Source organism: Cupressus sempervirens, chromosome 7, assembly GCF_028749045.1.
Source record: "Cupressus sempervirens isolate cs-2001-9-10 chromosome 7, ASM2874904v1, whole genome shotgun sequence".
Classification (NCBI taxonomy): Eukaryota; Viridiplantae; Streptophyta; class Pinopsida; order Cupressales; family Cupressaceae; genus Cupressus; species Cupressus sempervirens.
This window is the reverse complement of record NC_143124.1, coordinates 556,978,684-557,003,174: the sequence shown is the minus strand read 5'-3', so window position 1 is coordinate 557,003,174 and position 24,491 is coordinate 556,978,684. Positions and strand designations below refer to the sequence as shown.

Here is a 24,491-nt window from a genome sequence, read left to right as displayed (position 1 = left end):
GGCAGCTGTAGGTGCATATTACTTTACCAGCAATCATCATATTTTGATATCTTTGTAAATGCCAAGAGTCTTGGCTAACTTAGTATGAATATTGTATTGGATATTCATTCTCAATCAAGGAGATACAATTGCTAGTGATTAATAATTGTCCTTGAGCGTTAATATATCATTTTTTATCAGCCAATTAGCTTGCATACCAACTGTTTGTTAAAATACCAGTTGGCTGTAGGTGATCATTTTCATGATTAGAACTCATATATGCATTCACTATTTGCCAAAATTAGTTGCACATTTTTGTAGGTCATTGTTTAGACAATTTGGAGTCTTTTGTAAGCATTCTCTTTGAGGCAAATCCAAACAAGAATCACTGCAGCAATCTAAAAAGTTATATCAGTCAGAGGACCCTTGCTTGCAAAGTATTTGACGAAATGTCAAACCACTGAACTATAAAGATTTTTGGTGTTTTAAGGAGTTATAACCTGTTGGGGTTATTACAGTGGTATCAGAGCGGTTGTCTTGCCATCCTGTGGGGTGAGAACCGACTTACAAGAGTGATCAGCACTCTACTTTATCCAGAATGGACAGATACAGTACAAAGTCTCTGAGGACACAATCTTGGACAATTGATAGACATAGAATCCAGAGTCGGAATTGTAGAAAGGATGGCTATTCAAACATTCGAGATGAACTTAGGAAAATAAGGCATAACATGTCTAAACTGTTGGTTAAGCACCACCGTATAAATGACAGGTTGTCCGACCCAGCTAAGGTGGATAAGTCGACTGGATTTCTATTTGGCAAATCTTCTCCCAAAGCATTGACTGATACAGTGAGAGATGTTACTAGGAACCTTAATGAGGAGTTCGAGAAACAAGTTTGCAACCAGTCAGAGGTTTTAGTTCAGTCACAGAAAGAAGTGGTGAAGGATATTACGCTGATGGATAGTAACTGTCAACTTGGTACTCAAGTTGAGACAGTTGTATATAGGCTGCCAAAGGGTGATGTCTCAGGTACTCTGGATGGTTTGGTTCCAACAGGCAGTGACTTCAGCATAGTGCGTTCAGATGATGATTATGAGGATGTTGTTGTACATGATGGTGAGATACCTGGCAGAGATGAGCAGACATTGAGCATTCATGACTTTGCTGAGAGAGAGTACCAGGCACAGTTAGATGCTTCGTCATATGAGGTTGAGGCTGGTAGTACTTCACATGATTTGTCCAGCCAGCTAAAGGTGAGCGAAGACAGTATTATGACTTCATTATCTCATCATGACAGGATGTGGGATATGATAGAGGATCACATTCGGATGATTCAGTTACAAGGTAGACAAAAGGGAGTTCAGGCGAAGTCTTCTTGTGTTGACTTACAGGTGATTAGGGAAGGAATGGGAACAATGAAGTTGAGATATTTACATCTTCTATCAGATCGTGACCATCTTCTTAGCCTTGTCGGAGACTATTCAGATGAGTTGAGGAGAAAGGAGGAAGAAGTTGACAAGCTTTCTCGCAAGCTTGAGGACATTCGAGCTTCTTGGATGAATACTCCATTGGCATTACACGACTGGGAGAGACATGGGAATGAGCATGGCATGGAGCTGAGCTTAGTTTCATCTTGCACTCCTGATACTCAGTTTTCTGCAGCACGTAAATCATATGTGGTCGTTGATAATGTTGTGAGTTCATCTTGCATTCACATCCAGGATACAGGGACAATGTCAGACAGGTATGTGGAGTTAGTTGGTATTGGTCATATTACTCAGGTGAGGAGTTTGCTTGAGTTACCAACTGATTCTAGTTTACGGATATGGACTCGAGATTGTTATATTGGCGTTTGGGATTCAGTTGACTGGAGATCTTTAACACTTTTTGGTAGCAGTGATTGTTTGGGTGCTATCATGGATTTGATTAGCAGATTGCAAGGTGTTGTCTTTTCTTGCGCCAGCAGCTTGTCCGATGTTGGTATTAGTTTTTATACACCGGTGTTGGGCTTTGTTCATATATCCAGTCGACCATTCTTGCTGGAATGTGTTGATGATCTTTCATATTTGGCAGTGTGTACAGATGAGTCCCAGGATCATATTGGCATTGATGACATCCAGAAGGATGCAGTGGGTAGTTTTGAAGACTTAGCTTCCTTGGCAGTTTCTTTTGGTACAAAGGAGTTGGACAGCAGTGCTACAGTTTTTGATACTCCGTATGTTGATATGAGCTTTGGAGTTGATTCGCAGGATATGGTTGGTAATACTCTAGAGACCAGTAACTTTGAGGATACTCCCTTAGACAGTGTGTTAGAGGAAGTTTGTAGGAGACAGTCTAGCCAGTGCCATCATGTGTCTAGTCAGTTGAGAGTTAGTGAGCGAGACATTGCTATCGCTTGCCAGCATTTCGATGTTGCTCGTCAGTTGTTAGCAATTTATGGATGGGGTTCTCCTACTAGTGATGAGCAGGGAGGCAGTTATTTTTCCTTAACAAAGATCCACTCTTTATGGGAGGCTATTCGGATTCTGAGACAGAATTATATGCAGCTGGTAGCCGACAGAGATTATCTTATGGAGTGGGGGAGTACAGCATACGATGCATTATTGGCCAAGGAAGATGAGGTGAGTGAGCTTACTCAGCAGCTCGAGGTGACTTCTGAGATTCTTGAAAGTACACAGTTGGCTTTCGAGGAGTCACAGCTTCATTTGGCTAAGGTGACCATGGAGTTAGAGCGATTGCAATCTTTACCAGATTCTGTACAGTCACAAGCTGTGGTGTCTAGTGATCCGAGGATGTCCATGGTCGAAATTATCAGAGACAGTGGAGATGGGGATGCATCCATCCTTGATACTAACATTGGCATATCAGGTTCGTTCCCACTAGAGTCAGGTTCAGTTGAGTTGGGTGCTGCAGCAAATTGTTGTATGCCTAACATGGTGGTGGCCTCTAGTACTGATGGCACGGAGACTAGAGATGTTGTATCAAAGATCATGTGTGATGTTGGTGAGCCAACAGTTGGCATGGTTCCTGCTAGTAATACTACTCCCTTGGCGATGTCTTCGGAGGTAGTAGTCAGTTCCAACTTGGTTAGTGATCGATTGCAGTTAGTTTCATCTGGATTGTAGTCTGAGCCACTGACTGAGATTGGCGCATTCTATCGGCATTACACTGTGAGGTATGCTCATCAATTTACCTTTGATGACCATGTTGATGAGATGATGATACAGAGATGTACTTTGGTTCCTAGTGCTTGTCATCAGTTATGGGACGGTTTGACGCCTCGGGATGAGAGTTGTGATGAGCATGACATGGCGATAGGTTTTGCGGTTAACAGCTTGATAATACACGACTTAGAGCAGGAGTTTGGGAGTGATGCTTCAGCAGTTGTTATTATTGATTCTACTCCTTTGGCTATGACATCTCCTGACTTAGCTGGTGATCAGTCACATTGGGTTGTATCACTTGTTCATGGTGAGCTGTTGACTGAGGCTGGTTCTTTTTATCAGCATTATACTGCAGGGTATGTGCATCAGTTAGCATTTGATCCTTGTGCTGAAGAGTTGATAGCAGGAAAATTTGGTTTGGGTTCCATTTCTTGCTGTTTATCTTGTGATGACTTTTCACCATCAGCAGTGCATGGGAGTTATGGCTATGAGACAGTGGCTGGTGATCTGCAGAGTTGTGTTGACTGCAAGAGTTGTTCAGTGTGTGGATTCTCCATACTTGGTACAGTTTCATTTGGGAGGGTTCACTGTTGTTGTAGAGTTGGATTGTACATTCTGTATAGGCCAGTGGGATGCGTTGATGGTATTTACTGTGTTGGCAGTTTGATTTGTCCACTTTACTTGGGTTTTGATTTTCTAAGAGTTTGTGTCTCGTGGGTTTCTGACTATGGCAGTTGTGATTTTGGAGTTTGGTTGAGCTGTAATTGTCAGTTTGATTATGGATTCCTCTTGGTTATATTGCAGAGGATATTGCAGGAGCCTGTGTTGATTGATAGCAGTATAGTACATGACTACATTTGGGATCCAGGCGAACTGATTGGTTTATTGTTCAGCCATTGCTTGGGGACAAGCAATTTTAGGAAGGGCGAACTGTCATGTCCCCATTTTGGAGGCAATTTGATTTAATTAATTTAATTAATTAAGTTGTCCAAAATAATGAATATTTTATGAGGATGACTACTTAATTATTTTAATTAAATAAATAAGTGGTATTAAGTTAATTATTTATAAAGTTATCAAATAAATAAATATTAAAAGGTAACTTTATATTTAATTAATTTAATAAAGTGACTTAAATTATAAAATATTTTATAAAGTCACTTAATAGATAAAATAAAATAATGTTCTAGAAGCTTCTGGAGAAAGTGGAGGAAAAAGAATAAATAGGCACCTCGGGCTTCATTCTAATCATCCAGATTTATTGTTGTTGATGTTGATGTTTGTTGATGTGCATTGTGGAGCCTAGGGTTTCTGCAATAGTCACAACTGGCCACTGAGAACGAAAACTCTCAATTGGTACGCAATTTTGAGGGTGTGAAATATCACTTGAATTATTGCAGCTGGGAGGAAGATACTTCAGTCTTCTATTTGTGCTACATTGAGAAAAAATATTTGAATACAAAAAGCAGTTCGAAAAAGCAAGCCGAAAAAGCAGTTCGAAAAAGCAGGCCGAAAAAGAAGTTCGAAAAAGTAGGCCGAAAAAGAAGTTCGAAAAAGCAGGCCGAAAAAGCAGTTCGAAAAAAGCAGGCCAAAAAAGCAGTTCGAAAAAAGCAGGCCGAAAAAGCAGAACCGAAAAGGCAAGTCCTGAAAAAGCAATCCGGAAAAGCAAATTCGAAAAAGCAAAGAAAATTATTACAGCCATCTACAATCAGGGGCGGCAGCTAGAAAGGCACGACTTGGGCACTTGAGGGGGTTATTTTCTATTCAGTGGTATTGCAATACATCTATTCTCTAAGGCGACTTCATATGCCAGGTCTGATGTGTATTTTCATAGTTGCCTTCCACTATAGAGTGCTGTTGTAATTGTCATTTCATTAATAGATACATCATTCATTTTTACATTCCACACAATGGTATCAGCAATCCATGGCTTTAGTTGTATTTAATCATGCATGTGATTAGCGTACTATTGTAGGGGAGTATTGAAGTTAGATATTTAGTATTGCATTAGTTTTCATTGGCAGCTGTAGGTGCATATTACTTTACCAACAATCATCATATTTTGATATCTTTGTAAATGCCAAGAGTCTTGGCTAACTTAGTATGAATATTGTATTGGATATTCATTCTCAATCAAGGAGATACAATTGTTGGTCATTAATAGTTGTCCTTGAGCGTTAATATATCATTTTTTATCAGCCAATTAGCTTGCATACCAACTGTTTGTTAAAAATACCAGTTGGCTGTAGGTGATCATTTTCATGATTAGAACTCATATATGCATTCACTATTGCCAAAATTAGTTGCATATTTTTGTTAGGTGATTGTTTAGACAATTTGGAGTCTTTTGTAAGCATTCTCTTTGAGGCAAATCCAAACAAGAATCACTACAGCAATCTAAAAAGTTATATCAGTCAAAGGACCCTTGCTTGCAAAGTGTTTGACAAAATGTCAAACCACTGAACTATAAAGATTTTTGGTGTTTGAAGGAGTTATAACCTGTTGGGGTTATTACAAGTACAACAGATATTTACCCAATTTTTCCTCACGATAATATTCAGAACATAAACATATAAAGTTGCATTATAAAAACCCAGTAATATAAACCATAGGAAATATCCCCAATAGATATTTATCCGGTTTCTTTCTCAAAATAATATTCAGGATTCAAGCATATGAAAATGTGTTACAAACCAACTATATAAAACTAGTAAACTCTCATAAAATTCCTTAAAACATGTTCTTGCATTATACAACAACAATACAATAACCAGCATTAAAAATCCAATCTTAAACACAGTTTTACAATCAGATTGGAACACCAAGAAAAGAACCTATAAGCACACGCGAGACACTTGATATGACGTCTCTACGGACAATGGGTTTGCGTCCACTATTTTCCGGCACAAGGGGCTACATCCTCACACTGGCTGAAAGTTGAAGTTTTTTGAATAACTCTAACAAGAGAGACTAAAATCTGAATCATAAATCAAGCATGCCAAATGAATGAGTCTCTTCTCTTTTAATCCTCATAGTTGTGACTCTTCGACTCCCTTCCTGGCTTTTCGTCTTATCTCTTCTTGTCATTGTTAGCCCACTTTGTAATATTAAATTGACCTTTTATAATTTGAGTCCACAGTTTCATAGTCAATTTTAGTATCACATGAATGTCCTTTAAATTTTCTAATGTCCCAAAAGGGGACATTACATTGGCATACTCTGATAAAAGTAGCTCCATCCAATCATCTGATATGGCCTCTAAAGCACAAAAGTGAAGTCTTTAGGACAAGGCATCAGCAACGATGTTTTTCTTCACCTTGACAAAACCATGTCAAAGTCATAAATAAGCTAGTGATTTACTGACCCATTTTTGTTGTCTTTCATTTAACTCTTTCTACCCAAGAAAATGTTTCAAAGTGTTAGGGTCCATTTTAACTATGAATTTGTTTCCTACCAAATATTGTCAAAATTTAGCCAATGTATACATAATCACTAACATCTCTTTGTCATAAATGCTATATCTCCTCTTAGCACCTCTCAGCTTCCTACTCTCAAATGCGATAGGGAGCTCGTCCTGCATCAAAACCACCCCATCCTCCTCTCCTGAAGCATCACAACTTAACTCGAATGGCTTGTTGAAATCTGGAATGGCTAGAATTGGGCAAGTGCTCATCAACTCTTTAAATTTGTCAAAACAAAACTAGGATCTATTTGCCCACCCAAACGCATCCACTTGAGTCAAATCTATAAGAGGAGTAGCTGACTGTGAATACCCCTTCACAAAGCGGCAATAGAATCCACATAAACCCATGAATCCTTGAAGTTGTAAAAGACTCTTTGGCTGGTGGCTAATCCATAATAGCCTAAGCTTTCTTCGAAACGACACGAACTCCCTCAGCACTAATAATGTGTCCCAAATATAACAGATCAATCATCCCAAATTCACATTTCGACATTTTAGCATACAAGGACTCTAGAATGGTTAGCACACTATCAAAGTATTTAGGTGCTCCTCACAAGTCCTACTATATATATCATCAAAGAAAATCACAACAAATCTCCTCAATAGATCCATGAATACCTTGTTCATGCATGACGAAAAGGTAGTTGGTGCATTAGTGAAGCCAAAAGGCATGATTAAGAACTCAAAATGCCCATATGGCACCTGAAAGTTGTCTTCTCTATATCATCCTCCCGAACTCATATTTGATGATAGCTTGTATCTCAAATGTATCTTTGAAAAAATAGCAGGCTCCATATAGCTCATCTAGACGGGAAATTGGGTACCTATTTTTTATCGTTCTCTTATTCAATTCCCTGTAGTCTATGCACATCTAGAAAGTCCCATCTTTCTTAACTAGAATTACTATTGAAGCAAATGGGCTCTTTCTCAGTCTAACGTATCCCATCTCAAGAAGCTATGTAATAGCCTTTTCAATCTCATTTTTGTACCTCTTCAGCTGCTTGTAAGGAGTAATAATCATCGACTTAGCTCCCTCTTTGAGCTTTATCATATGCTCCTTCCCTTTATCTAGTGGCCCACCTAATGGTACATCTCCAAACACTTCAGCATTGTTTACTGTACTGGGTAAAGAAATCAACGCACAAACCATAGATATGAATAGCAGAGCTTCTTATTATTATTCGCATATGCCGAACAGTACATTATGCTCGCTCATATCTGATGATTACAATGCTTCCCAAAGGGGGTATAAATACTTACCGAAGGGCCTTTCGGAAGGTTCCCGAAGGAACCCGTCAGGCACAAGTCGGCTACATAACAAATAATACATACTATCCTACCCGTCGGCTCATTATAATTATTTACCGACTACAAGCATGTTTGGTCAATAGCTCCTGTATTATGGAGGATAATCATGCCTATGTTGTTCACCAAAATCTTTGTTGCCCGTTGTACCTGATCATGCTGAATCAATCTCTCCATCTGCCTAAGTGACGCCACTTTAGGTCCTCCATCTGATAGTGCTCTTATTACCACTTTCCTACCTTGGTGTTCAAATTTTAGACCCATTATGTCCAAGTTGAAAGGGAACTCATGAAGTGACTTCATCCAATTCATGCCAAGAATACGCCATAATCCTCATTGTTAAGAACAGCAAAAAATTCTAACCATGTCATAGTCGCCCATCCGCAAGTGAAAATCATTAATCACACAAGTGCTACTTAGGTTGTATCTACTAGCTACTATCACTCTAAAACCCTTGTGCCCCTCAGCCTAAAGTCTTGTTCCCTTAACTAATTTATCTGAAATGAAATTATGCATAACACTTGCGTCAACCAAGGTAACAACTCGCTTCCCCTATATTAAGCTTATCACTCTAAAGGTTATTGCTTGTTCATCATTTGAGAGACGTGCAATTCTCTTCCCATCACCCAGTTCATTTTCTGTGGGTTTTGCCTCATCCCTGCCCTTTGAATCAGTGTGTTTCATCATCCTCATTAACTGATTCCTCTGCTGAAAATTATTCTATTGAGTTGCCTTTGCCTTATATAGCACTTGCGTAAAAGATCCCAAGGTTCTCTACAATGAAAGCATAATTTCTCTCTTCTTAATTCTTTAAGCTAATCACTATCCAACCTATTTGTTTCATTCTTAGGTGGAGGGTCTTTATGAAGTTTTTTCTTATCTATATTGGAGGTGGATCCCTCTCAATGAAACTCATCTCTAGAAAATGAAGGCTCCATGTCCCTAGCCTTTTTAAAGGCTTCCAACAATGTGGTTGGATTTAGACCCTTAATCTACTCTTTAAGCTGAGCTAGTTCCTTAAAATGTAACTCAACGTCCCTATCAAAGCGCTCTATCAGCATCTCTGTAAATCAATATAGGAAGTGATCACGCTACGCCCCATGGTGAACATACCATAATACCACCACTAATGTGCTAGACCATCCAAATGTAATGCTACATACTTAATGGCTTCCTCATTCAGCATTGAGTTTAGTGAAAATACATGTCTACGCTTTGTGCCCATGCCCTAGTAGCAGTCTTTTCGGAGTCATCAAAATAAGAAAAGAAAGTTTACTTTCTTTTGCAAATCAAGGTGTTTACCCCTACTGCTTGTCTGTGGCATATGTTTCAGCCTCACGTCCACGTATTTCATAAAAGTGATGGCTGACCAAACTACTTATCCCCCAGCTTCCCAATCTCTCCTAAACTAATTTTGCAAATCAGTAATTTGGGGCTCTTGTTCCTACTGACCCGGAAATATAGGTGAAAACTAGGTACAATGGGTCTTAGACATATTGTTCTTGCTGACCTAGGTAACTGATCAAAATTATCCTCCACCATTCTGCACATTTATCTTGCCATTATTTTCCCTATTATTGCCTACATTATTCACTCCATTATGTCAAACATTCCCACCACTGTTACCTCCCACATTCACATTCAAACCTAGTTGCCCAGCCATCATCTGTATCATCACATCCATCCATTGAGTTTGTTCTTGTGCTCTCTGTTCAGCTAAGTGTTGTCCCTATGACAATATATCCAAAAGCTGTAAAAATCTCTCCTCACTGGAATCTTTAGCATTCTTGTCCCCCATGTTACCTATACCCTAGTCACATGTAGCACTGTATATGTTTGTATTGATTGGTTTTTCCTCTGAATCACTGCTCCCACTTTTAAGTTTTATTTCTTTAATAATTATATATTAATGCTTTTCATTCTCCTTGTGTTATAGTGATGAGGTAGCAGTTGCACACTCCAATTTGTCATGTCATAATCTGTTCATTCTGAGCCCAATAGAATGGCAGGAAGTGTAGCTCTGATGCCACTGAAATACCTACCTTATATTTTAGTTCTTTGTTCAACTCAAATTACTAACAACAATTTGCTTGCATAAAATTTAATGAGTTTGTATTTTCAATTTGCAAAGATGATTTTGTTCAATGTTTTACTTTATGACAGGAAATGGCAGTAATGACATTAAAGAGAAATAAATAATAGTAAACCAACAATACCATAACAATTTGACAGTAAATACATTCTACACTTCATAAATCGAATTCCAATTTAATTCAATACACATCTTCAAAGAATCTCACAAGTGGCTAGCTATAGATACTTCATCGACTTGAGCGTGATGCTCTAATTATTAATGAACACAAGACTCCTTCAGCCCACAACTGTTCGGCAATCACCACCATGTAAACTCCCATCCAAACCAAATTTACCGCTAACCTATTAACTTCCAAGGAAACCAATTTAAGGTTTCATTACATATGCTACTCCTATGAATGATTGTAAGTCTCGTCTCTGCATGATGTTCCACGTATGGAGTGATGATTGTAAATCACTTCACATCAAGTATTAGACCCTTTCCTATGTGATAACAGTTAGGAATAAATGGAAGATGCTAATAGTGGTGCTCACGTAGCTTCAACACATTCCAAACTCGACCCACAATAATATCCCAATACTCCACCAAACCCATTTTGGAGCAATATCCACATCACCCCGACTATTGCTAGTTTGTCACTGTCTCTCATTTCTTCTTTCAATCTGAGTGTAGAAAAGAACAGATAACCTGGGTGCTTCAAAACTCCACCCAAGTTCGAAGACCATGTTATAAGTGGCATCAAGATTGTTGACCAGAGGGGATTTCGTCCCTACAATCCAAGCCAGGTAAAAACTCAATTCCAAATGCGGCGAAAAACTCTTCTTTTTCTTGTACTGTTCTCTCTTCTTCCCCCATCTATGTGTATAACTCCTTTCTCCCTCTGTGAGTCTACCTCCTTGTAATTGATGCAGAGTACACAATCAGAAATGTGAAAATGGGCTTACCCACTCTATCAACAAACCAACAAGTTGTCAAACCTCCAAACTTGGCACACAAGGTTATAGCAAGTCCAGATCCTTCAAATGTTGTGGAAAACAAAGATATCAACTCCTTCATGCATCCATGTTCTTGGAACAAAGTTCATCCAAATATGGCTTTAGGTCTGAACCCCCTCAACTAGGCCAAAATGAGAAAATCTCACAAATGAATTACTCCAATGATTCCAAAGCATGAAATGGATTTAGGATGTCCACACAACACAAAATATGTCACTGGTTTGATTCCCACAACCCTACAATGCATCAAACCCAACTTCACCCAATGGACTCTATTAGGTCTCCTCAAGAGGTTTTTGGGATTTAACTTTCCAAAGTCCCAAACAAGTCTACAAACAAATCAGGGTTCTAGATACCCTTTCAAAAGTTGCATCCAATTCCAAAGCTGCAGGTCTCAACTCCACTCCAGCACTCCCTTTCCTTCACAATGCAACTCAGTCCTAATAGGCCTAATTAGGCTTGGTTTACAAAGAAACTATTGGGAAATAGCATCATGGAATCAAACCCATTACTCGGGAATGTCTCCTTCTCTTATTCAAACTCAAATCCAAACTCTCAACCCTTCAATTGATCTCCTCCTCCTGTTACAACACAAATTGCTCACTCACAACGTCAAATCCACATAGGTACTTGACCTAGGGCTGGTCAGGAAAAATAACAAAACAACTTACCCAGCATTGAAACCTTGGAATATCTAATAGGACCCATCTAACCGCCAATCCTCAAGAGGCCATTGGAAACCAACCACGGGAGTCACGGTTAGAGGTCCATTTTTGAAAACCACTCAAAACTGCTGCAATACTAACCTTCCCGTACAAAAATTGAGATGACTTGAACAATATTCAACACAAAGAGATGAAACCAAAAGAATTCGGAAGGTTAAACACAACTTCTACACATCCAATCATCTGATCATGCTTGCCAATCCGTACAGTACAGACAAAATACAGAAAACCAGTAAATTTGGCTTCAAAACTGAAAATCTATATTGCAATTTCTCCTTATCCGTACAATCTGCCCTTTGTGACCTCACAAATGAGGTATATACACCTTTTACATCCATCCCAATGGTTATAACCATTATTTGAATAGTTACAACCCCCTTACAACAAAGTTGCAATTTTAAGCAACTTCTACAATATTTGCAATTTTGCACAAAAAGTGTAATTTTATCAATTTTGAACCTCTAGGACTTGGTAAAAGTCCCAAATTACTCCAAAACATGAAAAACAACTAAAAACACCTAATCCTATGCTATATTAAGCAAAATACCAAAAAGACCCAAAATTTACCAAAATATCAACTGTTATCACCAGAATTTGCACCCTCAAGATAAGCACCTAAATACTTAGAAATTCTGGTGAAACATGGGAACAATCACGAGTTTTGTGGGTAAACTATGCAGGTGACTGAACCTCCGGATTCTAGGCTGGTTCCTATATGATACTATGATATTTCACTTATGCTATGAACTTATGAGAAAAAGGGGAGAAGAAAGCATGAAAAATAAAACTATTTAAACTAGAAAGGTGATACACCAAAGACAATAACGAAGGATTTTGATGTTTAACAACACAATGAAATGACATGTAGTTGAAAATACTACTCTGATGAAAAATTTCTGCATAAAAGTGTTTCAGAAGAGGGCTTTAATGAGTAATATCAAAAAGATATGGACAATAATCAATATAATTTCATTAAAATGCACAACTTATGACCTATGCATAAAGGTTTTACAGACACATATAGGTGCGAAAATGAGACATAAACTTTAAAGGCTCTTGATAGAACACAGAAAATTAACATCAAATCACCAGTATTGCACGCGAAAATGAGTCCCAAAGTAGATCCAGCCAATTGTATTATAACTTTAGAGGTCAAAAAACATCAACTTCAGAGATACATTTCAGAAAAAAAGAGTATACAAAGGACAGTAAAAAGTCACAATAGTCTATTCCCCCTCCAGAACTGCCTCTCAATAGTCACAGTTTCAGAAAACTAAATAGCAAATTCTTGGTCGAAATCAGGAAAAAAGGCTACAATAAGGGAGTCAAAACTTATCAAAAGATGACTCGCTGCTTAAAAAAACTGAATTAAGTCATAACAGAATCCATGACTCACCTTTAACTGCCCTTAAAAGACTCAAAAAAAACAACATATGGCCTCAAAATGCTAGGACAAGGTCAAAAATCGACCCACAGTCCTGGAATGACTCAAAAGACCTTAAATTGACCTTAAATGAAGCTACTAAGTCTTTGAAAAAATAACCTCTAAGACTTAGTCTAAAAGACACATGTCACACTGACTTATTAATCATAAGACTAACTCAAAATCCCCTTTTCTCTCCTAAATCCGAAAATGGATTTATTTGAATTAAATTTGCTTAATTTAATAACAATCAATTGATTTATAATACTATCAATTGATTGCTATTAATTACATTTCATTTGCAAATTTAAAAAATTCCACCTTTTGATAAAAGTTAAATAATATAATAATATATTTAAAGTAATACATTATTATACTATTTAAATGTTACATAAAACAAAAAAGGCTTATGTAAATTCAAAGTATCAAAAAGTGATACCAATACATCTTGCGGATTTGAAAAGGAAAACAAAAAAGGTTAAATGCAAAAGTATTAACCTAAAACAAAACAATATCTCCTCATTCTTCATTTGAAAGCTCTATAGAGAAACTCGGCAGCTGATAAGGGAATTTTGAAACCCCAGAAAAACGCCATGAAAATATCTGTTTTGTCACCATTGCTGGGTCAAACTCGCTGTCATGGCACTTGGAAAATGCTTTGCTGTGTGAGGCCGCCATATTTGAAGTCATTCTTGGTGATTTTTTCTGCTATTTGATCATGTCAAGCCAATTTTTTTTTTAGGTAAACTTTCATTCCGATTAAGCATGTTTTGCTTTATAAGAGAAACATTTGTTCTGCTTGCCCTTTTTTGTGTTAAACTGGAAACACGTCTTCATGAGTATATAAAATGTGGGCGTTTTCAAAAGGGTTTGCTGTTCTGATTCTTTTCTCTTTTGCTGAGTATATATAAAAAAACGCTATGTCAAATGCGTTTTTCATACTGATATATTTGTGCCGCCATCTTATAACTAGTGCTGGAAGCATGATTTTCTGCATCTCTTTGGGCATGCTGCCATTAATGAGTTTATATTTTCATTGTCAAAAAGACCACAATGAAATTGTCTACATGGTTTTATTTTACTCTCATTTGAAGGGCACGTTTTCTTTTCTCTGTTGAAATACTGCCATATTTGGGCACGTATTGTATGTATCTCTTGGATTTGTTGGATTTTTTGGGTGCAGTATTGTCTTTCCTTCTTCATTTACCAGGTATGATGCCCAAATTCCATCTGCTGGAGGTGATGTCTGAACCCAGTGAGAAAGAAAACGACTCCCTTCTCTTCAGGCATAATAAAATTATCCCACACTGTTGTTTTTTAAAAGTGTTCCCAGGTCTGCACTTCTTTGGATCCTCAGTTTCAAACTGATGTGTGCGACTTCTAGCTGTAGTTATCATTATTTTTATGCATATTATGGAAGATTCTAGCAACAAATCTTTGTATAGTTTGATAAACAATTTTTTGTGTTAACTGCTGGCACCGATCTGATATTTTAATTCCATCATTTCCCTTTCTAGATTATTGCCTTTTTATACAACTGAAACAATTCTTACTGCTGTTTAACAAGGGTTTTGCCATTAATTTGGAAATCATTTGTTTACCAATACTGCTGTAACAAAATTCTGGCCATTTTTGCTCTTCTATGCTGCCATCTTATGAAAGAAAAAAAATATATTTGTTGGTCTGATTTCTGTATGTATGACGGAGATTTCTCTTTATCTGCTGGTAACCGTTGTGTTGGATTTTCTAGAAAATATAATAGTTCCTGTATCTGCTACATAGACAAGTCAAAACTTTCTCTGCTACTGCAACTCTCTGCATTCCCTTGCAATCTATTTTAGAGAGTTGTTTCTATTTGTTTATTCAGCATATGCACAGACTTTGTTTTTGATGGAATAGATGTAATCATAACAAATAAAAGTATTTTATGATGTTCGAGCACGGGCTCATGACAATCATAAACCACTTCTTGTAAATTGCAGCTATTCCTTATGAGCTGAAAATGCCTGTACTTGATTATGATGAAAGGTTTCGTATCAAAATAATACGTCCCTTTGACATTATGCTTTGCATCTTTTATATGTATTCAGAATAGGAGAAATGTAACATGTACAAGAATGTAGCTGTAGGTAACTAGTCATTGCTTAGATCGTAAGATCTAACCCCACCTCTTTCTCTCGCAGGGGAACGAGGAACCAGGAGCTTACCAGATCGAGAGCTGTACTATGGGTGACAATGCGACTACAGAACATCTAACCAGTCAAAGTCTGAAAGGCAGTGACTGGTTATCTCTAACTTTTCTCCCATATGTTTCATTTTTCTTATTTTTAGTACATATGAAAGATAGCAACTGTATTCACGACTTGTGTGAAATACTTTGCCTTCAGCATTTCATTATTTTGTAAAATATCAATTGTATATTCAATAAATGAATAATACAAGGACATTTATATTCTTTTAAATATCAGATGAAATGTGCTTTTAGCAGAATAAAATTTCATGTCTGAATTTTAACATGTGTTAAAATTAAGTAACATCAACTTTGGCTTATAACTTGCCAATAGTGATCCAGGCTTACATGTTGGGGTCTTTTCATTACAAATATGAATGTTTGTCCAAGATGTATTCATCCTAGCATGATTAGGTGAGAAAACAAGATACTAAACAAAATGCCTTGGTGCTCTGCACCACTTCACACTAATCTTCTTTTAATCGCAATGTGTCCTAATCACAATGTGTCCCTTTAATCCCATCACACTAGAAGAGCATAATGATACTTCCCATTCATTATTCTCTCTTTTTTAAAACAAATAAGAGGATGTGCAACCAAATATATTTCTTGTTTTATGATTGCTTAATGTTATAGTGACCTTATAACATTAAATAATAAATCACTCAAGTAGTCATTTTAGTAAGGCATAACTTCTTACAGTGAAATGCAAGGGCAAATGAACTCCAAATGTCATTAAATTAAATATGCCTAGGCCAATTGCGTCTAGGATCCCTTTGATAGTCCTGATTAACCCCTCGGGATCACAAAGTGTGGGCTAATGGCTAGTCTCCAAATCTAACTCAAGTAGCGGATATTACATAGTTAGGTCCCTATGCAAGCATCAAGATGATCTCAAAGAGTGCATGGACAAACACAATGTGAGAAAGGACGACATTCTGAATTGATCACTTTTCAAACTAAAGCATTAAAAGTTGGTAAAGTACCCAAAAGTATTTGGGATGATGGGAAAGTATTGGCCCCTTCTAACAATACAAAAAAAATTATGCTCAACAATAGTAACCCAATGCAATAAAAAATGGAATTGAAACTGTGATTTCAAGGAGCTTGAAATGGTTGGAATGAATCTCCAAAGGAGTAGATAAATCATAAAAGTAAAAATTATCCCAAAGAATGACCAGACTTCCAAAATACATCCAAAAGAAAAGAAACTAACTTGTCACATTTATCTACATACGCTACTCCTACAAAGAGAATAACTCTCAAATAAGAAAATCAATCTCTAGAGGAGCATGCACTTTTGGCAAGGAAGAAACACAATCTTTTGATTCAAAACCAAGGGTGCAGAGGGCCAAGCAAGTTATACTAATTAACTGCCAAAGCTGATATTAATTCTAAAGCTACCATCCTCGGGCATTCTCATAATCAACCATATTTTCCTCATGCAAAAAAAACCTATTCAAACAATGAGATATTCTATATCTCCTTAAAAACCTTCTCAAGGTTCTACTCATGAATATCCTCAAGGTAAACATGATGAGAAAGAAGATCCTGTTCTCAAAAAGGAAGCAGCTATTGAAGAATCTTTTCATGAAGCAATCAGGTTTCGAAAAAAACTCTCCTACTTATAAAAAGACTCCTCCTTAAAGGATACCCATATGACAAAAATCTCCTACACATCAAGAGGCTCCTCACTTTCAGGAATCTACACCTCATCAAAAGTCTCCACCATAGCACATATCTCCTCCAGTGCCCTCACCTCACCATGCACCAAAGAGCATAGCTAATCAAGCATAGTTGTCCCAATAGGGAAATGCATCGGAGTTAAATGTGCATGTGTAGCTTGACAACAAAGTGAAAAAGAGTTAAACAGAAGTGGCCTCTCATTCTGATGATTTTTTTTGCCATGGTGCCATTGTTTAAAATGGATGGTTCTGTAGCATATCCCTCTGTTCTGGGATTCTTCACTTCTGCTCCAGACCAGTAGAGGGGATTTGGGGTTTCCCTGTGGGTTCTCCTCTACCCCCTCTTCCCTACCCTCTCTCTCTCTTTTTCTTTGTTGTTGATTGCTTCTGTTGTTAGTGTTATCTTTTCTTGGGCATCGTTTGGTGTCCCCGCTGTGGGCTGGCCTCATGTTTGTTGTTTAGAAGCCCCTTGGACCCTCTTTGTGGTCTTTGGTTGGACATTAATTAATTTATCTCATCTTATCTCTTCTATTACCATTAATGCACTAAGAACAAGAACTGCAGAAACTGCTACTCTAATCTACAATAATAAAGAGTGAGCTATCCAGACTTATGATTATCAAGCTACCACAATTATTCTTGGGCATCAAACGAAAGAATTAGAAAAAGATGTTTACTATATAGGGTAAACGGTCTATTAATGCATTCAAACAATAGACATGAACATGTAACACAGAAGTATTCCTTTTATTATTCGCATATATACAGAAGATACTACAATATTTGATATGATTGATTACAATGATGATCCAAAGTCCATTCCAGATGGTGTACATATACCTTCCCAAAGGGGTGACTCAACTGTCATGCACCCGTTCAGATACTATTCTACTCGTCGACTACAATATAGAATTTACCGACAACATCATCCCCCCCCCCCCCCCCTCTCAAAGAAAAGTTGTCTTTGGACGACAATTACAAAATATCTAAGACAAATTAACAAAACAGAATACACTAACTGTGACTAACTATAACAAGATAGATCTTTTTCCATCACATCACATTCACATTTTTCTCGTGCCTGCACCAAACTGGTCTCCAAAACACATTGCATCTGTAGCCTCTACTAACACAATATTGTCTCCTTAGCCAAGTTGACCTTGATGGCCACTTGTGCCGCCTTCTCTGCTTCCAACTCCTGGGTACACTGAGCCAAGTGTCGCTCTACTGTCTCCAACTAGATGATCAGCTCCTCTCAAGCTCTCTATGCATCCACCAAGACAACCTCTTGTCCAACACCTACTCTGAGTGCCTCAAAGCGTAGCACCCCTCTCGAAAGGCTTGCTTCAGTGCTCTCTCCACCTTTGGGACATAGACACCATATGCCAACAACAGCTCCAGGTTTTATCAACTGGTCACACTTCCCACGACTGATAACTACACTAACTGGGGGTCTAGGGAGCATCGCCCCAAGCTGGGTCGACCACACCATTTTTGTGATTTTCTTCTGATCCCATACTCTTTCTGCCAACCACTTGTGTTTCACTACCTATTTATGTCTTTCCCTTCCCTTCAGTATCATACGTTATTCATTGTTAACATTTTTTATTTGTCGTCCTTTTTTTTGTTTTATAGAACCTCCTATACCCTTCTTCTGTGTCTACTAGTGTACTGCAATCTCCTTCCCTTCAAGAGAGTCTATACGGTGATCTCAAACTTCTGTGTTTTATAGCTAACTATACCTATGTTGTATGGTTCTTCTTCTTTCTCTAGTTCCTAATGTATGGAATGGCTCCCTTTCCTGTATTGAAGATGTTCCTTATTCTCCTTCTATGACGTACGGCTTCCTTGCTCCTACTACCGTACGTCTAGCCTCTACCTCTGTCTTCCATCGTACAGTATGTACTAATTCGATGTCTGCTTCCTTGATGCCGTACTGGACTTTTCCTCTGCTTCCTACTACAATTGTTCTCCTCAAGGCCGTACAGAAGTGAGACCATACCATTCACTTCTCTCTGTCCTACGGTTATTTTTCTTGCTTCCTCAAACACCCATGCCGTACGGACCACCGTATGCTACTTACCTCCTTTTTGAGCTGTACAGGCTACTGTACGCTGCTTACCTTCTTCTCTCTGAGCTGTACAGGCTACCGTACACTGTTGCCTTCTTTTTGATCCGTACAAAAGATGTTTCTCTTCTTTTCGTCGCCGTATGGTGTTCTAATTTCCCACAAGCTTTTAACCATACGGAAATGGGCCATACGATGTTCCTTCTCTTCTCCGCATGGGTCAAAACTCTCTCTGGATTTTGATACAATCTTTCCTAAACATACAAATTGCCGTATAGTCTTTGTGATTTCCTTAAGGCCATATAGTGCATTAACTTGTGTTCTCCTTGAGTTCGTAAAGTCCAATTCATTAGCTGGTTATTACCCGTACGGTGATACTTATTCCCCTCTTGAGCTGTATGGTGTGTCATGTACAATATCTTCTCCTGTCTAGCCATACGGTGGATCACCTGTGATTTCCTATCATCTTTTGCCTGGTCGTACGGCATCCTTTCTTGCTTATGCTCCTGATAGGCCGTACGGCCTTATTTTATGGCGAAGGTACTCCCTTCTACTCTCCTCCACACATGCCCGTACAACCAGAACTACTTTTGACGCTTATCTGTATGGTGTACTTGCTTTGATCTCCTAAAAGGCCATACTATTTTAAATGCAGTTGTTTTTAATACTGGATTCCAATTATCTCCCACTAGTATGTTCTTTGGTTCGGTATCATCTCCCAGATTCATGGTTTGTACCGTGGCCTCTTCATATTTTATTGGATTTTCTTTATTAAATATATGTGCAGGTGTTTCACCCAACTGTGTGTTCCCTTCTTTTATTTCCCTAAATTCTTTTGGAAATCCATCTCTGGTGCGTTCTTCCTCTATTGTTAATATGTTGCAGCTTTGGAAGAGTTCATAATCCTCCATTTCCCAGTGAAATGGACCATTCACCGAATCCAAATCATCGTCCTTCGATCCACCTTCCAACCATGGGACTCCTTCCTCATCCGGTTCCATTTGCTTCTTAACTTTGTCCTCTCCTTCTAAATTGGACAATCCAGCTTCTTCTCCCACCATTTGTGTGTGTAAATCAATAATGAATCTCCATCCTCTACTCTCCATTGATAGTGTATTCTTCTTCCAATCATGTTTAACCTTTACTTGTACGAGCCATCCTCGTCCAAGAATGGCGTCATATCCCCTTCTTTTTAACAGGATGACTACAAAATCGAGCAGGAATGGCTATGTTCCAATCATTACTAGTTGTGCCATCAAGATCCCTAAAGGCTTAATGCCATGTTGGTCTGCAATTAGCAATTGGAACGTGGGTGACCACAACATCGACCGTCTCAACTTCTTCTAAGTATCTTCTAGTGGGACATTTACCCTAGAACCTCCATCCACAATTGTGTCTGAGAGGATCATTCCCAATATACCCATTTCTACGACCACTGGATACCTTCCTAATGTGAGGGCTAGCAACATTGGGTCTGCTACACTTGTTCTGCTTTCCCTCTCCTTCCTAGGTTCTTCTGGTAGTTTAGCAGCCGAAGCCATGTTTGTGTCGTTCGTAGTTGGGGCATTGTGAGAATCAAATCATTTAATTTTACTGATACTTCAGTTTTGTAATATCTGCCTTATGATGTTCTGTTCTGCGCAATTCCTCATTAAGGTACCCGCAATGTCCCCCTTCTCCGTTTGTAATTTCTCTGTCAGCATCCCCTTCTCAATTTCTACCCGTGCTTCTTCCAGTCTCTTCTTTTCTTCCGTCGGGTCTGGGTACAGCTTTGCCTGTTTACGTGTAATTGCCAGGACTTCCTCTTCATTTGTTCTCAATTCGATGCTGATCAAATTCACTCCTAATTTCGATTTCAGGCACTTGGCATCTTCATGGTCTCCAGGACCATACCATCTGCATAACAACTGTGGTGTGTTCGTTGTTGTACAGTTTCGTGCAAAGTGGCCCCACAAGTTGCATGCCCGACATTGAACCATTGGTCGATCTTTCGCATAATACTGAATCCAACTGCGGCCCCCGTTATTATTGTTATTGTTGTTGTTGTTGTTTTGTCCCCTTCTGTTGTTTCTATACCCAGCCGAGGTGGCACCGTCATTGTTTGTGTTTTCGTTCCCTCCTGACATGGATGCTTCCTGTGTCAGGGGCACTTGTTGATGCCCTCTTGTTTTCATATTGAACGGGCATTCCTTTGTAGAATGTCCCGCAATTTGGCAGATATCACAGAACTGATTCTTCGAATAGGATCCCTTAGTGTGACCTTCTATCTTGCATTTTGTGCACCATAGTTCGATTTCTTTGGTTTGGCTATTCCCTTTCTGCATATTCTTAAACTCTTTCATCATCTTGATCATATCCTTCTGGAGGGCTCAAACCTTGTTACTCCCCTTTTCATCACTACTACTATCTTCAGAAGAGGATTCATCTGAGTCAGATGATCTTCTTTTCTTCTTCTTTTTCTTTGTTTTTTGTTCACTCTCTAAGTCCATCACTCGATTGTATGCTTTAGTGTTCGACAATGGCGGTACAATCTCTTTTTCAGCCCGTCTGCTGGCTTACTTTCCATTTTATTTACTAATTCTTTTAGTTTTCTAGCATATACACGGATTGTTTCATTTTTTCCTTGTTTTGTGGTGTAGATTTCTACTACTATCTCGTTGTCGTCTCATAGCAATTGAGACTCTGTAATAAATTCCTTCTTTATGTTTTCCCATGTGGTTAGCTTTGTCGGATCAATGTCTAGAAAACCAATCGATTGCTACACCTCGTAAGGTAGCTGGAAATTGCCTTGCCCATTCGTCATGGTCATTTTCTCCATTCCTTGTCCAAATCGTTTCGCGAGTTTTGCAGTGTCTGATTGGGTCAGTCGTGCCATCCCCGTCGAACTTTGATAACTTTTCCTTTGGACCGGCCATCAGTACCCTTTCTTCTTTTGTTGTGCATTGCTGTCAGTACCTGCGTTGTTCTATACTCCGTACCACTCTAAACACCCACATTACGGACACCTACGTTCTCGAGTGGCGTGAAGGCTTCCTCAAGTACTTGGTTGTTTCGACCAAACTGTATTTGCTCGTCAAGTGTTTCAAAGACGAAGAGTTCCCCCCCTGCTCGTGTTCCTTCAACACTCCAAGCCATGCTGGTCCTTCCCCTTTCGTCCAGATTCCCCCTTGGCGTATGCCAGTTTGCCAATTCTTCCTTTGTTCCTTCGATCACCTTTTGCCTTTCTCGGACTTCTTCTATCAACCTCTCCCTTGATCGACTTGGTGACTACACTCCATTCGTCAGTGCTCCCGTGGTACCGTGGTCACCTCTTGTGACCCACTGTTGTACTCTTCAGCGAGTTGTTGGAGTCTGTGCCTTCAGTCACTTTGCTATGTGCGATTTAATATTTCCCGTGCCACACTTATGCTGTCATCTTCTGGATTCTTATTTCTATCTTTATTCAATGTGTTCGGCATTCATAGCACCCGGGCCTTAGAAGCAATGGCGCCAAATGATTACTGTACAGGGTAAACGATTTATTAATGCATTTAGACAATAGAAAAGAACATGTAACATAGAAGTATTCCTTTTATTATTCGCATGTATACAGAATATACTACAATATTTGATATAATTGATTTCAATGATGATCCAAAGTACATTCTGGATGGTGTAAATATACCTTCCCGAAGGGGTGACTCAATCGTCACACGCCCATTCGGATACTATTCTACCCGTCGGCCACAATATAGAATTTACCGACAACAAAAGAAAACATGCAAACAACTACATCTACTACTATGAAAAAGATGGATAAAGATGAACAAAAGAAGAACAATTAGAAAGTCAGGTCAGACAACTAATTGCCTATTTTCAATATCTAGTAGGCCTGATTGACTCCTCTCCCATATTGCCCTCTTTTGCTGCCATGGATAAAAAGTTGTCAGCCGTGAGCAAAAGTAGAGGAATCATCCAGGGAACTAGTGAGTGGAAGATCCTCTTCTTAATGGTTCAATCTATATCAAATTATATCTCATAAAAATACTGACAATCTTAGCCCATTTGAAGGATTGAAAGGACAATTTTATAAAAATTACAAGTTTTACAGGAAAATAAGATGTCAAGATGCTTTTTTTCCACTTATTGGGGTTAAGTCAGCATCTGCACACGATTCATGCACATAATTTGGTGAATTCTAATATACTGTTTAATTGGTCTATTTCCATTCAGAAGAAAAAAAATGTTTTCCAGAAAATAATGAAAATTATAGATGGTTCTGCAATAATTGCCAGGCAATACAGATTTCCTAGGTAATCCAAATAAATACTTCAATTTGCAAGTACTCCTTTCCTTCTGTCTCAATTTCCTTTTAAAAACAGAAATTAATCTATCAAAAAAAATTTGCTTTAAGATCAAATCAGCTCTCATAAATTATAGTTCAAAGTCCAGAAAAGGCAAGCATTTAACATACAACTTAATTAGCAAGCATATTAATACCTCTTCATAGCTCTTCCCCATTAATGTTGCCCTTTCCTTTCTCTCCTGCTTTAGGCGTTGAGAAAGTCTTTGCTCAATGTGATCACTCAAGTATGTTTTAGGTAGATCCCTTGCACCAAGAACAGCACTTTGAAGTAAAGGCTTCCGTTCACGCCTGTCAATCTCTTTTATATAACAAGTTGGACAAATGTAATCTGCATGGTCATTTTCAATCCTTCTAGCATTGAAAAGGGCACATATCTGATGCTGTTGTAGTTTGCATTTACAACATTTTACCCACTGCAATGTACCATGCACCAAAAAACTGTAAATGCAGATTTATAAATATAAATTAGCAATACCATCTGTTTGCATTATAGAAAAGAATTCAAGCTTACCCCTTCCTCAATTTCTTCACTATTTTTCCTCTTGTCTAGCTTTGACTTGAGGTAAGTCACCCCATCCAAGCCAATCACACGATCTTGAATCTTATCATAACATGCTATGCAGAAATAGTTTCTTGTAACACCAACACCAGCAGTATAGTACATTGCATTGCGCTTTATTCGTGCACCACAAGATGTGCAATAAATAGGAGGTGGTTGAAACTTGAGCTCCCCATTAGTGCACAGCTGGCATGAATTTTCATCTACTTGATGCTCAGTGAATTGGTTATATTCAGTGTTTCCTTTATTCTGCCACAAATTTACATGAAAGTTCAGCACAACTAACAAGAATGTCCCACTAAAAAATGGTCTAATTTACAATCCAAATTCAGTTAGAGATAGAAAGCCAGGATTTTCCAATGACAAAATGCAGTAATTCATCCTTAGTCACTCCATATATAAACGAATCTTCTGAATATTCAAGTATGAATGACCTTTCTACTTTATATACAC

At 38.3% G+C, this 24,491-nt stretch overlaps 1 protein-coding gene across 1 annotated transcript in view; it reads right to left on the bottom strand.

Annotated features, from left to right (window-relative positions):
• Positions 1-24,491, bottom strand: part of LOC149547989 (histone acetyltransferase HAC1-like) — a 274,925-nt gene that overhangs the window by 231,640 nt on the left and 18,794 nt on the right. The window contains exons 5-6 of the mRNA XM_089792020.1: positions 23,991-24,287; positions 23,614-23,892 (exon numbers count right to left, since the gene is read on the bottom strand). Of these exons, the coding sequence (XP_089648146.1) occupies positions 23,614-23,892; positions 23,991-24,287 (576 nt within the window). The remainder of the gene's footprint in view (positions 1-23,613; positions 23,893-23,990; positions 24,288-24,491) is intronic.